This window comes from Sinocyclocheilus anshuiensis, unplaced genomic scaffold, assembly GCF_001515605.1.
Source record: "Sinocyclocheilus anshuiensis isolate Anshui unplaced genomic scaffold, SAMN03320099.WGS_v1.1 scaffold392, whole genome shotgun sequence".
Classification (NCBI taxonomy): domain Eukaryota; kingdom Metazoa; phylum Chordata; class Actinopteri; order Cypriniformes; family Cyprinidae; genus Sinocyclocheilus; species Sinocyclocheilus anshuiensis.
Genome location: NW_015557091.1, coordinates 1,305,832 through 1,323,615, shown reverse-complemented (window position 1 = coordinate 1,323,615; position 17,784 = coordinate 1,305,832). Strand labels below are relative to the sequence as shown.

At 34.2% G+C, this 17,784-nt stretch overlaps 2 protein-coding genes across 5 annotated transcripts in view; one reads left to right on the top strand and one right to left on the bottom strand.

Moving 5' to 3' along the window:
- LOC107677188 (THAP domain-containing protein 3-like) overlaps positions 1-2,933 on the bottom strand; it is a 4,464-nt gene extending 1,531 nt beyond the window's left edge. Inside the window, exons 1-3 of one of the 2 annotated variants that reach the window (XM_016471997.1) lie at positions 2,747-2,933; positions 1,637-2,325; positions 522-590 (exon numbers count right to left, since the gene is read on the bottom strand). In XM_016471997.1, coding sequence (XP_016327483.1) covers positions 577-590; positions 1,637-2,325; positions 2,747-2,811 — 768 coding nt within the window. In that variant the 5' untranslated portion in view covers positions 2,812-2,933 and the 3' untranslated portion in view covers positions 522-576. The other variant, XM_016471996.1, reaches the window with a different exon arrangement.
- Positions 2,934-4,299: 1,366 nt separating this feature from the next.
- LOC107677169 (granulins-like) lies at positions 4,300-17,291 on the top strand. 3 transcript variants are annotated; one of them, XM_016471958.1, is made up of 16 exons: positions 4,300-4,446; positions 7,279-7,380; positions 7,964-8,107; positions 9,540-9,662; positions 9,774-9,872; positions 9,972-10,122; positions 11,536-11,571; positions 11,709-11,800; positions 11,942-12,080; positions 12,259-12,356; positions 12,529-12,765; positions 13,355-13,597; positions 14,198-14,446; positions 15,344-15,592; positions 15,705-15,941; positions 16,975-17,291. In XM_016471958.1, the coding sequence occupies exons 2-16, from the start codon at positions 7,378-7,380 to the stop codon at positions 17,086-17,088; spliced, it is 2,214 nt and encodes a 737-aa protein (XP_016327444.1). In that variant the 5' UTR covers positions 4,300-4,446; positions 7,279-7,377; the 3' UTR covers positions 17,089-17,291. The 3 variants fall into 3 exon arrangements, with proteins under 3 accessions (XP_016327444.1, XP_016327445.1, XP_016327446.1); XM_016471959.1 differs by lacking the exon at positions 11,536-11,571 and having other exon boundaries at positions 4,301-4,446; XM_016471960.1 differs by lacking the exons at positions 4,300-4,446; positions 7,279-7,380; positions 7,964-8,107; positions 9,540-9,662 and having other exon boundaries at positions 9,789-9,872; positions 11,505-11,571.
- The last annotated feature ends 493 nt before the right edge of the window (positions 17,292-17,784 follow it).

The window sequence follows — 17,784 nt, the reverse complement described above, 5'->3', positions numbered from 1 at the left end:
ACCGGTAGAGTATATTGAAATGTTCAGCATATCTGCAACTGGCAGCTTTTTTCCATGCTAAATTTGTACTGTAGTGATCAGTTAAGAAAGACTAAAGCTTTTTTAGAGGAGAGGAACCAAGATCTCAAATATTTCAGAAATGTACGAATTGTACAATATCAAAATGTGCAAGTAGAACATAGGCAGCCTACAATGTACAAACAAATCATATAACAATTCAACATTCCTGAGAAAATGAGCGATGCAAACACCATCCAGGCTCACGTCTATGCTGGTTCCTTCAGGGTTTCTTGCTTTTTCAAAACTAAATAAGGAAAATAAAGTGCTATTCTTTATGTATTCTTCTGATATCTCTTCATCTGGGATCTCTACATCCTCCTGACCAAATCGGCTTATTACAGAACAGTCATTTCCCACAGTGTGTCTGTTACAGACCAGTGGAAATGACTGGAAGAATACTGCCAGAACAAAACCACCTCCTCATCCAAGGCATACAGTGGTCTTGAGTCCGAGGCTCTTACCAGGAGTAATTATTTTACAGCTCTCGACTCTTCGGTTTGAGCTGGAGCCCATGGTTTAGATCCTTTCAGCTGTGGAGACATGAAGGGTGACATTAATTTTCCAAGACAATATTTAAATGTATATAAATATTACTTATATTTCCTCTTTTTTTTTTTTTTTTTCCCCCCATCTTGCAAATTAAAGAAATAGTTCAGACCGAAATGGTTTGTTTTGTTCCTCTCTCAAAGATATAAGACTTAGAATATAGCAGGGTTATTACAGTTAATTAAAACTTAAAACTACTAAAAAAAAAAAAACATTCTATTACTTGAAATAAAACAAAAGTTAACTGAAATAAAATGTTTCAAAAATATTTTATATATATATGAAATAATATTTTATTTCAGCCAAGGCAATATTTCTGTAATAATATTTTTATTTATATTAACTTTATGTACTAAGCTATATAGACATAAAAAATAACTACTAAATGTAAAAAACACAACAAAATGACAAAAACTAGCTAAAAGTCAAAAACTGAAAGTAAAAACAAAAAAAAATTATAATGACATTCTCGATGATACTAAAATAACACTGGAATATAGTGCATGAGTCGTGGACTTTTATGATAATTTTGTGTCCTTTTTAAAGCTTGACATTATTCTTTGTTAACAGATATTAATCAAAATATCTTTTTTTGTGTGTGTGTTCCACCGAAGAAAGAAAGTAATACGTTTGGAACGACATGAGGGTGAGTAAATGATGATTCTCACAATGTCTCGTTCCCGCTCTCAGCGAAACGAGGTTACGATAGTAACCGGAGATGTTTTGTGTGAAATATTAGAAATATTCAAGTGTAAAAAATGATATATAGCCTACTTTATATACTTGGTAACTTGCTTTGCCATCTTTATAGGGTGCTGACTAAATTTACTGATTTACAGATATTAAATCCATGTTGTTGCTTTATTAATCCCACGTCTAGACACAGAATATGTTGAATTGTTTTTGAAAAATGTCCTGCTTTGTAATATGTAACTTATCATATTGTCAACAAAATGAACTGATGCTAGTCCAAATCCTTGATCATTTAAATTATTCTTAAGGAAAAATTATATATACTGTATATACTTACAACTTGCTTTGCCTGAGGGTAACATGTTTTTTGTCTCTATGAGATCTTTTGCTTTCAGCTCCGAAATGATGGAAGACAGTGAAGTCAATTTTCTTTTTAACCTTCTAATCGTAGCATTCTTCAGTTTCATCTTTTTTCTGCAAGCCTTGATCTTTCTCAGGACTAAGTTCAAATTGTACTTCAACATCTCTGGTGATTCGGTCTCCTGCATGTCTGTCGTTGAGCTGCTGTCCTCCATGGAACTACAAGCTGTGTTTGAAGACCAAGAACAGTAGCAATGATCATGTCTAACTGCAATGACGCATATTTCAGTGGGGTAAATCACTGGGGTCCCACTAGTTTCAGTCATGTCTGGATCTTCCTCTTTCACAAACTCATCCAAAACAACTTCCTCCTCCACATACGTCCTCCTGTCATCCCTTTTAAGACAGTATGTATGAAATTCATGACTTTCCACGTTCCTCTGCCTTACTTGGGTGCGCCGTGGCTGCTTCTGAAAGGGGCCAGAGATGAAAAATATGGTAGGGACAGCCGTTTTAGCAAGGCACACTTGACCTTTATTGTTTGTGAAGAAGCAGCTGTCTTTAAAGTGGTGGGAACATATGCGAGACGATGGAGACGGCTTGAAATGGTCACGTCTGATGTTCACCAGCCACTGCTGAAGCCGATCTTTATCACCTAATGGGAAACTGAGGGAAATGAATGGAGAGATGGATTTCAGAAAGAGGGAAAGACAGTCAGTTCGATTTTTACAACACAACAAGCTCATTTATAGTCTTTGTTCAGTAGAGGCAGGTCATATCAAATAAAAAAAGCCATAAAACATATCGAATTCATTTAGGTTGAATTACTATTTTAACATCCAAACAGTTTTTATAAGGTTTTAAGAGTTAAAAAAAAAAAACGCTATTGAATTAGGTTTCTCTTAAATAACTATTCTGCACACTATTCAAACTAAACTATTCAAAAAAATTATCAACACACACGCAAAACGTTAAAAAGACAAAAGTCTTCATATTTGCACATGAACTGCACGTTAAATAAATAAATAGTTTTAATAATGTGGCTGGACGATTAATTAAGACTAAATAAATCCAATAACCAACCCACCGATGAAAACTTGTACTAGATCCTGGTGAATGACGATTTGTACAGTTCACAGCTGCACACGACATGTTAAATGTTAAAACACTGACACATCCTCACAACAACAACTTCTGTCTTTGGTTTAGCGGCGGTGCGCAAACGTGAACAGCGCATTACTGCCACCTACCGTTAGTTTGACATGAGACACAGTCATCTGTTAATTTCTCACGAATTTACCGATATATAAAATGAGTGAGAACGGATAATAATTTGACTATAATTAGTATTAATAATTTTCAGTAATAAATATAATCTTCAGACAATGGGTCCTTATAAGGGGTCCAATTAACAGATAGGCCTTTAGAAATTGTGTTTGTTTGTTTGTTTTTGATGCTTTTTTGTTGTTTTTGACATTTCTTGACGGGTATTGTGAGATTCATCCGTATAAAATTATTGAATAATGTTCGTTTTTAATGGTTAGCTTTCTGAACCAGCAAAAATCAGACCGCCAGGGTTTATTTATTTATTTAGTCATTTAGCAGACGCTTTTATCCTAAGCGACTTACAAATGAGGACAATAAAAGCAGTCAAAACTAACAAAAGAGCAACAATATATAAGTGCAAATGACAAGTCTCGGTTAGCCTAACGCAGTACACGTAGCAAGCTGTGTATATATATATATATATATATATATACATACATATATATATACACATATACATATATACATATATATACATACACATACATACATATATACATACACACATATACACATATATATATATATATATATATATACACATACACATACATACATATACATACACACCCACACACATATATATATATATGCACATACATATATTATACACACATACACACACACAAAGAAAAACAAGTAGATAGAATAGAAAAAATAGAAAGCTAGTGTTTGTTTTTTGCTGTTGTTTTTTTTTTGTTTAATAAAAAGAAGATAAATATAAAGTAGAATTAAAATAGAATAGAAAGTGCTAGAGTTAGAGGGTCAAATAAAGGTGCAACAGATGTGTTTTTAGTCGTTTCTTGAAGATGGCTCGGATTGAGTTGGGCAGGTCATTCCACCAGGAGGGAACAGTTAATGAAAAAGTCAGTGAAAGTGATTTTGTGCCTCTTTGAGATGGCACAATAATACACCGTTCACTTGTAGAACGCAAGCTTCTAGAAGGCACATAACTCTGAAGTAATGAAAAGATAAAGTAAAATAAAGTTTATTAAATTAATAGAGAAGTAAAACATACATTAAATTAAGTGGTATGGCTACAAACCATTTTTTTAAACCGCACTGCAGTGCAATGTATCATTTTCTAATATTTTATTAGTTATATATTCAGATTAGAAATACTACTAGAAATATTATTATACGTTTTAATTGTATATTATTATTATTAGTAGTAGTAGCCTAGTAGTAGTATATTTTTGCATTTTTTCTTATTTATTTTTGCATAACGTAAACTATTTTGTCATGTAGACTAAATGAACATCTCTGTTGGTGTTGTTCAAGTTGTTTTGCCTAATAATGAAAGATAAACCAGCAGCCTGACTCACGGAGAGTCATGTGACATGCTCGGGTCACGTGATAATATGACAGATAAATAAAGTCAAACTCGGCAGAGAACAGCATTATATCCACTTCACCGGATCCATTTTTACGCTGATATCTTCGCTGGCCTCGTGAAATACGGTAAGTCATTTCTCTTTATGCTAATGTCATCCTTTTTTCTTTAATAAAATAAGTCTTTGTTTAGGGTTTATTTCGGTCGCTCACTCGCTTCCGTCGGAAACAATGAGAAACAACGCTACAACAGCAGCTACAACAGCAGTTTAAAATGATACGGTTTCAATCATCGATGAAACGAAAACATGCTTCTTTTCAAAGACAGGCTTTAAAATGTATTATCCCATTTGTGCCCAAATATTTCTGAATGGTTTCATGCATATAGTCATGTTAATAGTGTCTTATGTGAACATGTTCTGCATTTATTTTCCCCAGGTTTTGTTCTTTTTCTTGAAAATCGTATTTGAATGTGCGGCAACTATAGTTGCTGGTGGGCAAATATGTTGTATGCACCCCTTCAATGTCAAATTTGAATAGGAGGAGAGCTTTTGGCATCTAACTCAAAATAACTGCTTTCAAAAGATCAATCTTTATTCATAAACAAATTTATCATGCAAAAAAGTCGAAGAACATTCGATGCAAACCCCAAAAAAGTTGCATTTAGCTTATAATCTCTTGAATATGAAAACACAACAAATTAATTTGTCTTAAAGCGTTGGAACATGGTGCAGAACTAAGTGCAGCCATTAAGTTGCCCCAACAGCGTATTGTGTATCAAAAAGTTAAATGAAAATAAATAAATAAAAATAAATAGAATAATGAAAATATTACATCTATATAATAAAAAAAAAAGGTATACCTGAAAGAAAATTATGCATTTAACTGTTTGGTTACCAACATTCTGCAAAATATCTTCTTTTGTGCTCAACAGAAGAAAGAATCTCATAGGTTTGACTCAATGATGACACAATTTCCATTTTTTGGGTGAACTTTCCTTTACGTAAGCAGTGTTAGTATAATTATCCTACAGGTAGCCTACAAGGAGTTCTGCAGTGAAGGTACAAGTAGTTTTGTAAATTTACATAAACATATTTTCAAACTATACTTTGTGATGTAAATATGTAAAATATCACATATTTTATGAATAGGCACATATTGATTAGGTCAAATGGATTAACCCTGACAAAAGTCCTTGATATTCATGAAATGAATGATATTCTTTTGAAAATATATGATTATTTAAATAATTATCATGTGTAGGATACACCCATTTGTTTGTTTATTTATATACTTATTATTGAACATGCAGGTATTTTCATTCTTAGAGGTGTTAGTTAAATTAAAATAAATAAAAATAAATAGAATGAAGAAAATATTATATCTATATAATAAAAAAGGTATACCTGAAAGAAAATTACGCATTTTTTTTAGGCCCATAGTATTCAGTGGCTGACTGTAGTAGGTGATTTCATATAATGTAAATTTAAACTCATTACTTGTTTGAATATTAATATTATAATGGAATCATACGCTACTAGTCATAAAAAGAATTAGGGTCCTTGACCAATTAGAATGAAACGCATCCAAACTGGATAAAGGGGCCTCAATATTTTGCCCCTTACAAGACATAATGTCATAAAAGGGAGAAAAAGATCATCTACAGCAATTAATCCTATGCGTTAGCTCTTTATCTTTCCATTCTTCCTTTTGTGTGACTGACGGAAGTTTGTAAACTGCCGCTGTCACTTGAAAGCTGGAAATTCCCACCCCCCATGGCAAAAGCAGACACAGAAGTGGGGCAGTAGAGCTGTGGAAATTTTGCTCTCTCATCTCCTCCTTTTGACAGATTTATTCCCTATCAAATTAAAGGGGTCATATGATTTTGCTAAAAAGAACATTATTTTGTGTATTTGGTGTAATGAAATGCGTTTATGCGGTTTAAGGTTCAAAAAACACATTATTTTCCACATATTCGCTTTCACAATGAAACACAGCGTCACACACGGTGGCCTAGAGTGAGCAGAGGCTGGGGGCTAGAGTGAGCAAAGGCGGCGGGCTTGAGAACGGTGCGGCCGCCATCTTTGCAACTTTACAGATCTTCTTTATGCACCAAGAGCTTGTAACACTCCAAAGAGAAAGGAAAAATTGAAATCGCATCATATGACCCCTTTAAGGTCTACTGTACAGTAGAGATGTCAGTTAAAGGGTTGAGTTATGTTTTAGTGGGATATTATGAAAGCAAAAAGCACTCAACAAGACCAATAACCTTGATTTATTAACCTATTAACACAGTATACCCCATTTCCCCATGATATGTGCTTACAAATCATTTGCCCACCGGCAACTATAGTTGCCGCTTGGACTTTTGACTAAGTATACAAAAAACTATAGATCTCCTGGAAGATTTGTTTTGTTTGGATGATTCTAGAGACCTTCATGATTATGTGGATATATATGTCAACAAAAAATGCTTATTAGTAACATGAAAATTAAATTTCTTTGGGAGGGTTTGCCTTCGCCATGCTTCCTGGAAGTAGGGGTAGGAAGTTGACAGCCTCATGTGACAGGAAGGAAGTGAATACCTTAATTTTTTTTCTTGAAATCCTTTATTTGGTTGTTTGCTTGCGTGTCATTGAGAAATAAAACATGGATAACATCTAGAAAAATACTTACAAAAGGAAAATGATAACTAAACTGCGGCAGCTAGTTGCCGGTGGGCTTAAATGGGTTAACTGTTTACACAAATTGAAGCTTTGCAAGTTTGCAAGACATTTGTGGCTGTACATTTGACAGCTTTCATAAATTAAAAAACAAATACGATCAAAGAGTTGCCTTTTTTTTTTTTGTTAAACTATGCCACAAAGTGATTAGCCTACAAATGATTGTTTATTAAAAGAGTGCTTATTTAATGTGATCAATAATGTGATTTTATTTATGCTTTTTAATGTTTTGTTACAGCGCAAGAAAATCGTACATGGGTTTGCATCTGAAAATTTGAAGAGCATTAGTTTTGTGGATCAGCAATCACACACACACACACACACACACACACACACAATGGTGAGTAGTGTGTAGTAGTTCTCTAATTATTCCTTACATTGTGATACAAACATTATATGAAATCAAACAGTGCTTTTACCATGTTGCCACAGTATAGCCTTCAGTAAGTCTAAAGTCAGCTGAAGCAATTGTTCATCAACCAGGCTTGACCTCGATCTGTCATGAGATTGTCAGCAGTGTTTAGCATTGTTGTATTGCTCAATAAATCAACTAATTGGGAAATGTACGCCTTTAAGAAATTCTTGTTCAAATGTTGTAATCCATTTTTGTCTGTCGATTGACTGACTAAGGCACTCAGGCGTGTGGAATGTTTTAAATAGAACTTCAGTTTTTTTCGCTAAATTCTACCAGACATTCCTCAGTGATTTTTATGTATCATAACTTTAACAGATTTATATTATGTATTTAAAATGTTTTGCAAACCGTTGTAGCTAATCAGCCTTGAGCTTCTGAAGTTTTGTGCTACTATGCAGGTGTTTTTTTTTTATGACACTATATTTTGATAAAGATGATAATGAAAACTGTGTCACATAAACACAGAATCAAATGGTGTTCGGTTCACACCCATTTCTTGTATTTTCAGGTGCGTTCGGGTGTCGTAGCGTTGTTATGTGTCTGTCTGAATGTGTGTGGCGCTCTGATTTGTCCTGATGGAGGGATGTGTGAAGATGGAAGCACCTGCTGTCAAACTCCGTCAGGAGGATACGGCTGCTGCCCGCTACCCAACGTATGTGTATATGGTAGTTACACTACTGTTCAAATGTTTAGGGTCGGAAAGATTTTTTTTTTTAAAGTTCTCTTCTGCTCACCAAGGCTGCATTCATTTGATCAAAAATGCAGTAAAATTGTTAAATATTACAATTTAAAATATCTATTTTCTATTTTAATATATGTCGAGATGTGCAGTATATTATTTCTGTGATGCAAAGCTAAATCTTTAGCATCATTACTCCAGGATCATGTCACATGATCCTTCAGAAATCATTTTAATATGCTGATTTGCTGCTCAATAAATATTTTGTTTCCATTTTGGAAACAGTTGTGCTGCTTCATATTTTTGTGGAAACCATTTATTTGAAATATCTTCTGTAGCATTAAAATGTCTTTACAGTCACTTTTGATCAGTTTGATGCATCCTTGCTAAATAAAAGTTCTGTCTTGTATGACTTTCTGAACACAAAATAATTTTTTTGTGTTCCATTAGTGGATAGAAATTGAGAATTTTTTTTTCTTTGTGAACCATTCTGTTAAGAGTACTTCTATCAAAAATTTAAATTAGCTCAAAATGTACTACCTTCAGGCCAACCAAGATGTAGATGAGTTTGTTTCTTCATCATAATAATACATTTGGAGGAATGTAGCATTGCATCACTTGCTATCCAATGGATCCTCTGCAGTGAATGGGTGCCGTCAGAATGAGAGTCCAAACAGCTGATAAAAACATCACCATAATCCACAAGTAATCCACACCACTCCAGTCTATCAATTAACATCTTGTGAAGTGAAAATCTGCGTTTGTAAGAAACAAATCCATCATTGAGACATTTTTAACTTCAAACGGTTGCTTCTGGGAGTCCTCTATTCATAATATTGCTTTCTCCAGTGGAAAAGTCATCTCATCTGAATCAGGAGAGAAAAATGCACAGATCAAGCACCTTTTACAAGCGAAAAGAGTTCAAAACTATTCTAAATAGATATGTGGGTGGATTTTGATGTGAGAGGACAACAGGGGGTGGAGTTTTTTTTTTTCACTGGAGGAAGCGTTATTATGGATTATGGACCATAATCTTTTGCCCAGAAGCGACCGTTTAAAGTTAAAACGTCTTGATGGATTTGATTGATCGCAGATTTTCACTTCACAAGATGTTCACTGATGGACTGGAGTGGTGTGGATTACTTGTGGATTATTGTGATGTTTTTATCAGCTGTTTGGACTCTCATTCTGACGGCACCCATTCACTGCTGAGGATCCATTGGTGAGCAAGTGATGTAATGCTAAATTTCTCCAAATCTGTTCCCATGAAGAAACAAACTCATCTACACCTTGTTTGGCCTGAGGGTGAGTAAATGTTTATTTTTGGGTGAACTATTCCTTTAAACACAGTAAACAATGTGCACATTTATATCAAATGACTCTTGTTGTGTATGTGTGTTTGTAGGCAGAATGCTGCTCCGATCACTTGCATTGCTGTTATCAGGGCACTCTGTGTGACCTGGTACACTCCAAGTGTGTGAACAAGACACACATTTTAGACTGGGTGGAAAAAGTCGCCACAAAGCAGGTAACATGCATACCTGCACAGCCACAAATCCAGATAAGCCTTGAGTAAATATTCAGCATTGAAATAAATCTCTCTCTCTCTCTCTCTTTTTTTTATTTTTTTTATTTTTAGCAAGCAGTAATTTGTCCAGATCAGGAGTCTGAGTGTCCCGATGACACCACCTGCTGCCAGATGCCTGATGGCAGCTGGGGCTGCTGTGCTATGAAAAATGTATAGCACCGGTTTGACCATATTTTTATTCTGGAATGCTGTTACATGTACATGGTAATGTTTACATTTGTCTTTCTTTCTCTTTGTGTGTGTGTTCAGGCTGTGTGCTGTGAAGATAAGAGACACTGCTGTCCTCAGGGAACTAAATGTGACCTCGAGCATTCAAGGTGTGTGTCGGCAACATATGGGCCCTCCCCACTCTGGAGGAAGTTCGCTGCCCGTCACAGGAAACCATCAGAGAGGACCGCAGGTATGAAGGTTTCTCAGTTTTACATTTCATTAGCATTAAAGGGATAGTTCACCCAAAAATGAAAATTAGCCCATGATTTACTCACCCTCAAGGCATCCTAGGCGTATCTGACATTCCTCTTTCAGACTAACACAATCGCAGGTATATTTAAAATTTCAAGCTGTATAATGGCAGTGAATTGTGCCCCTGTTTTTAAAGCCAAAGCCAAAACACTGCATCCATTCATCATAAAACTACTCCACATGGCTCCGGGGTGTTAATAAAGGCCTTCTGAAGCAAAACGATGCGTTAGTGTGAGCTTACGTTGCGCCTGCCGCTACGCCTACGTCATACGCTTGAATGTCTTTTCGTGAACGCGCCTGTTTGAGCGACCGGAAGCTGGAGATTACAGTTTATAATTGTTTAAAAATCTATATTTTTCTCACATTAACGCATCTTTTCACTTCAGAAGGCCTTTATTAAGACCCCGGAGCGTAGTTTTATGATGAATGTATGCAGTTTTTTTTCGGCTTCAAAAACAGGGGCACCATTTACTGCCATTATACAGCTTGGAAGAGCCAGGACAATTTTAAATATAACTGCGATTGTGTTCATCTGAAAGAGGAATGTCAGATACGCCTAGGATGCCCTGAGGGTGAGTAAATCATGGGCTAATTTTCATTTTTGGGTGAACTATCCCTTTAAATTACATTGTGGCCAACTTAATGCTGTTATAAGCATAATGCACTCTTGTTCAAAAGTTTGGCATCGGTAAGATGTTTTAAATTTTTTTTCATGTTTATGGAAGAAGTTTCTTCTGATCACCAAGGCTGCATTTATTTGATCAAAATGCATTAAAAACAGTAATATTGTGAAATATTATTACCGTTTAAAATATCTGTTTTCTATTTGAATATATTTTAAAATGTTATTTATTCCTGTTATTCAAAGCTGAATTTTCAGCATCATTACTCCAGTCTTCAGTGTCACGTGATCCTTCTGAAATCATTCTAACATGCTGATTTGCTGCTCAAGAAACATGTCTTATTATTATCAGTACTGGAAACAGTTGTGCTGCTTCATATTTTTGGGGAAACTGTGACAGTTTTTTTTTCAGGATTCTTGAGAACAGCATTTATTTGAAATAGAAATCTTTTATAACCTTATGATAAATGTCTTTACTGTCTCTTTGGATCAATTTAATGCATCCTTGCTGAATATAATAGTATTAATTTCTTTAATCATCTTACTGATCCTAACCTTTTTTAACAGTAGTGCATATTTAAGCCATATTTGTTCACTGAAGCAAAAAAAGGTATAATCTTTCATAAAATGACTTCAAGTTCTTTTTATGAATTAGTAGAATATCATTGCTTTAAATTTGTTTGTCATTTTAACACCAGCTGATTTATGGGTGTTATTATGATATTGCAGCTGTTCTACCTACAGACTCCAGTGATATTGGAGATGGTAAGACTCTCTGACACCTGCAGTTGTTTTGGTCCATAAGCCCTATTTTATGTATTATTTATTTCTATATACATTATTCATCAAGTGTCTTTGTTGAAACTGGCACCTCAGGTTTCTGTGTGTGTTTATGTGGTCAGTGATCTGCCCAGATAAGATTTCCACATGTCCGGATGATACAACATGCTGTGAACTAGAGGCCGGAAGTTACGGATGCTGCCCGATGACAAAGGTGCTTCATATTTGTCTAAATGTATATTTAATAATTTTTCTGTAGGTTTTGTAAGTTGTATTTTATGATCACCCTGTAGTTTGCATGCATTTTGATCACTCTAATATTGAGTTAACTAGCATAAATGTGTTTTTGCTGTAGGCTGTGTGTTGTTCTGATCATGTGCACTGCTGCTCAGAGGCCACGACTTGTGACCTTGTCCATAGTATGTGTGTGTCAGCTAATGGTGTCATGGTAAAGATGGCCACTAAGATCCCAGCCACTTCCCTGAAGCACAAAGGTAAACATCCATTTATTTTTTTTATCTTTGTACAGTTAAAAGTTTTTATCCTCATAGCCCAGACCATTCTGTATTGTGAGATCCATCATTTGTGTGTGTTGAAAATTCTATTTTTGCCTTCTTGGTTCGATATAGAATATGCATCAGTCCATCTTTTTATTGCTCTTCCTGTCTGCAGAAAAACTAGTTCCCTGTAATGAAACGGTAGCGTGTGCTAGTGGTACCACCTGCTGCAAAACACAAGAAGGCACCTGGGCTTGCTGCCCTTTACCGAAGGTACTCCTGTTGTCAGCTTTATTTCAAAAACAGCCTCAGGTTGATTGTGGCCCATGTTTTATACATGTGAAAACCCAGCCCCTAACAAAAGTTAATGAGATCAAATCTTCAATTTTTATTGGAGGAAAACATAAAAAAATAGTGTTTCGAGTAATGTTGTCCTCACCTCCAGGCGGTGTGTTGTGAGGACCATGCCCACTGCTGTCCACAGGACACGGTGTGTAACCTCGCGGCGAGCACCTGTGATGATCCTGCTGACCTTTCAGTGTCCGTACCCTGGATGGTAAAGGTGCCCACCTTTCCAATAGCTTCACCCAATCAGAAATGTGACGAGACGTCTTCGTGCCCTGATGGTTCTACTTGCTGCAGACTATCATCTGGAAAATGGGCATGCTGCCCTCTGCCACAAGTAACACTTTTTCTTTGTCTCATTTGAACATTTACAGGCTAATTGGTAAAACTCTTATTAAAAATGTATATAAATGTATTTGTTTAAAAATGTGAAGTAAATATATTTAATTTTATATTTATTATATCTAACTTTATATCGTTTATATTTGTTTATTTTATTTAATTTGTTAATTTTTTTTATATTTGTTTTTTTAATCACATCTTTATTTTTGTATTTTATATTTCTTATGATTTATTTTTATTTTATATATCTTTACCATTTATTTTATTTTCATGTGATGTTTAATTTTTTTTTGTATTTAATGTTTGTTTTATTTTACTTCTAACATATATTTTTATATATATATTTATTTTTTATATTTATTTTTATTTCGGATTTATTGTCATTTGTTTATTTATTTTTTTAATAAATATACAATAAAAATATTTTATTTAATGTTTGTTTTGTTACATTTCTCACATTTTAATTATTTTTATATATATATTTTTAATATAAATATAAAACAACTTTTTATTTTTGTTTTATATTTGTTTATTTTATTTATTTAAATATATATTTTAAATTTTATATTGATATAAATTTCTAGGCAGTGTGTTGTGAGGACCATCTCCATTGTTGTCCCCACGATACTGTGTGTAATTTGGCCGCCAGCACTTGTGACAGTTCCAACGATCAGGGTCCCCGTTTTTCTGTGCCTTTGGTGAAGAAGATCGCCGCAGTGAGCCTGCCATCACCGAACCAAAACTGTGACGAGACATCGCTGTGTCCAGCTGGGACAACCTGCTGTAGACTAACCTCAGGGTCATGGGCCTGCTGTCCTATGCCACAGGTACAAACACATTTAGGGGTTTAGACTAAGGGTTTAGACTAGTGTTCAGCATTTAGATACGATAAAGTGCAGTATGCTTTTTTTTTTTTTGTTCAGAAAAATTAATATGAATGCTTTTTGTTTGCTGATTGGCTGTGGTTGGTTTGGATGTTACATTTCTAAAGAGTTTATTCAACGCTCATAAATATAGCCTAATTTATATTCTCGTGGCTTTTTATTATTTTTTTTTGCTCCTTGGGAAACTATTGATAATGATATTTCAAGTCCAGTCAAATCAAATATGTCATGAATGTCGTGTGTCAATGACATATTTTTTAAATAATATATGGGTTAATGTGGGCTGTTATATATGGGTTAAAATGCATGCTTTTAAAATATACATTATAAATGAAATATAGCCTATAATATACACCAACATTCAAAAAAAGGTCAGTAAGATATTTTTTTAATTGTTTTGAAACAGATCTCTTCTGCTCAAAAGGTTGCATTTATTTGACCAAAAAATACAGTAAAAACAGTAAATCTACAATTTGAACGAACTGCTTTCTATTTGAATATATTGAATATATATATGCCTGTGTGGATAATTGAATTTTGCAGGCCGTGTGCTGTGCCGATCAGGAGCATTGCTGTCCGCAGAGCTACAAGTGTGACTTGACTCACAAAACCTGTGTACGTTCTGGCCTTCCCAGCATGCCCTGGTTCAGGAAACAGTCTGCGCTGAAGCAGTCTGATGATAATACTCCAGTGGACAGACACATGTGTGACGATAAAACCAGCTGTCCTAAAGACGATACATGCTGCTTTATGAACAACCTCGGCAAGTGGGGCTGCTGTCCGCTGCCAAAGGTCAGACATGCAAATGTTAGAGTATATAATATTAAACCATTCACTATTTAATACAATGTAACTGCCACATGTGAGCCTTAAATTATCACAAATGAGTCAACTCGGAGTTATAGATACCATAGTATATTTTGTTTTAATTTATTTGTTATATTATGGTTATTTGGTTTATTTATTAATTTTATTAATATTAAACCATTCACTATTTAATACAATGTAACTGCCACATGTGAGCCTTAAATTATCACAAATGAGTCAACTCGGAGTTATAGATACCATAGTATATTTTGTTTTAATTTATTTGTTATATTATGGTTATTTGGTTTATTTATGAATTTTATTTTTAGTTATTTATTATTGTAAAGTTGTGTTTTGTATAGGTATTTAATTTTGATTTTAATTTTGTTATTTGTTATTTTATAGTTATTATTCTTTGTTTGTTTAGATATTTCATTTATTTTATAGTTACGTTTTTTTTTTTAATTTGTTGTTTTATTTGTTATTTTATAGTTATTAGTTATTTTGTTTAGTTATTTCATTTAATTGTTTTATTTGGTTATTTAAATTGAGATATTTAATCATTTTAAATTGTATTTACTTTATTTGTTATTTTATAGTTATTAGATATTTTTGATATTTAGTTATTTATTAAAGTTATTGGTTATTTTGTTGTTTTATTTATTTTTATTTATTTGCTTGGAAAAAGTGTATTTTTATTTTGCATTTTAATCAAAGATGATAACTGCTGAATTCAGCATGCAACATAATGTAGCATACTGCCATATAAATTTTTGTTTTTTTTGTTGCCTATTGAGTACTGTTTTACGTACAAAACAATAGTAGGCAGTGTATATAGTACTCCATTATGAAAACTCTCCTTAAAAACGCCTCTCTTTTAAGGCGGTGTGTTGTAAGGATGGAGATCACTGCTGTCCTAGCGGCTACACTGGTAATGAGAAGAAAACGTCCTGCACTAAAGCCTACCATGAGATCCCCTGGTACACAAAACAAGAGGCCAGGGTCGTGAAGGGGTTAGAGGTGCTGTTTGGAGATGAAGATGAGAAGTGCGACTCGACGACCAGTTGTGCATCTGGTTCTACCTGTTGTAAATTACCCACAGGGCAGTGGGGCTGTTGCCCTCTTGTCAAGGTAAGTCTTTTGGCTATGTGGTTTATTTTATCCCTGCATGTCATGCAGAAGTTATTTTTCCATCTGACTTGTTTGAGTAGCTCAGGGTTTGTTATGTGTTTTCTCTCTGCAGGCGGTGTGTTGTGAGGATCACGAGCACTGCTGTCCACAGGGCTACACCTGCAACCTCGAATTTGGAACCTGTGTTAAACCGTCCGGTTCTCACAGTGTTCCTCTGACACGATTACAGACACACACTGACACGCGTTCAGAAGAGGAGGTGCTGTGTGATGCGTCGACACGCTGCTTAAAGACACAGAGCTGCTGTAGACTATCAGACTCCACATGGGCTTGCTGTCCATATAAAGAGGTAACAAAAATCAGGGCTGCCACATATAGACACTGTATTTGGCTGATCATGAAATCCAATGATTATTTTTCTGTGATGTCTGATATTATTAGTGGTGCTTGCTAAAGAAAGCATCACTATCACTGTTTGTTTTGGTTAGTTATTTGTGTACTGAAATTTTAATTTATTTAACATTTCATTTGTTTACTGTAATGTTTATTTTATATTTATATATTTTTTAGGTATTTTGTTTACTGAAATAACATTTGGTTTATTTGTTTATTTACTTTTATATTTGTTTTAGTTATCTTTTTCATTTATTGTTTAATGAAATTATGATTTAGTATATATTTATTGTTTTTATTTAATTTAATTTAGTTATCTTTAGTTTACTGAAATGTTTATTTATTAGTTTATTCATTCATTTTAATTTATTTGGTTACACTTTAGTTTCGGGATCAATTGTCATTATTAACTAGTTGCTTATTAGCATGCCTATTGTTAATATATTGGCTGTTTATAAGTACTTCTAAAGCACATATATTCTGCATGACCATATTCTACATCCCTAATCCTACCCAATACCCAAATTTAACAACTAACTTACTAACTATTACTAAGCAGCAAATTAGGAGTTTGAGGCAAAAGTCGTAGTTAATGGTTTGTTAATAGTGAGATTTGGACCTTAAAATAAAGTGTGACCATTCATTTATATATTTAGTTATCTGTTTTTCTGTTTGTGTTTACGGAGTTAACACAATTTGATTCCATTTATTTTACATTTGTTGTTTACAAAAAAATATTTTTTACTTATTTATTGAGCATACTCATTTATTTTTGTATTGCTATTATTTATTTTTAGTATGTTTACTGAAATGTCTGTATTTATTGTTTTATGTATTTATGTAATTATCACATGTTAGTTGAATTTTACTTTTTTTGTGTGTGTGTTTACAGAATATTGCATACATTCATAAAGTGAAATCATTACTACTGATAGCAATCTTCACTAAAACGTGAACACTAAACTGATTGTTGCTCTCTCTTTTTGTAGGCAGTGTGCTGTGAAGACATGAAGCACTGTTGCCCTGTGGGATACAAATGTGACCCAGAAGTCCAAGGCTGCACTAAAGCATCCACATCCATGTGGTGGGAGAATTCACTTTAAATGAAAAACCACAGACTGACACTGAACCACATGTCCATAACACAAATATACATCCATCCACACACACACACACTCGAGTGCTTAGACAATCTACATGTTGCATAAAGCATTGTTTTAAGATGCCCTCTTCAGACAAGGGACTATGCATCTAGCGTTTTTTTATATTTAGCTTTTACTACAATAAAAACATTATATTTGAGCAGGATACACTGAGAGATTTTAGTTTTTGATTTAAATCAATTTTGTTGAAAAGAAACCAGGACATATTTCAAATGCTAGTAACTCATTTTAAAGGAACACTCCACTATTTTTGAAAATAGGCTAATTTTCCAACTCCCCTAGAGTTAAACAGTTGAATTTTACCGTTTTCGAATCCATTCAGCCGATCTCTGGGTCTGGCGGTAGCACTTTTAGCTGTAGCTTAGCATAGATCATTGAATCTGATTAGACCGTTAGCATCTCAAAAATGCCCATAGAGTTTAGATATTTTCGCAGCGCCTGAAAATAGGCTTATTGGAAGTTACCAAGCTGGGACTATTTTCAGGCGCTGCGTAATATCATTGCGCCTGCTGCACCCATGGTACAGCAGCAAAGTTCCTTGATTATTACACCGGAATGAGAGTATAGTTCCTAGCCATATCGGCCTAGAAAATCACAACTTTTCATTTTCCGTCGGTCTTACTACACGATGTAACT

What these genes read in the sequence shown, in the direction of transcription:
- LOC107677169 (XM_016471958.1), top strand. An exon ending in GCTGCTGCCCGCTACCCAAC is followed by an intron (nt 8,108 to 9,539) that starts GTATGTGTATAT and finishes GTGTGTTTGTAG; the next exon opens with GCAGAATGCTGCTCCGATCA. An exon ending in AAAAAGTCGCCACAAAGCAG is followed by an intron (nt 9,663 to 9,773) that starts GTAACATGCATA and finishes TTTTATTTTTAG; the next exon opens with CAAGCAGTAATTTGTCCAGA.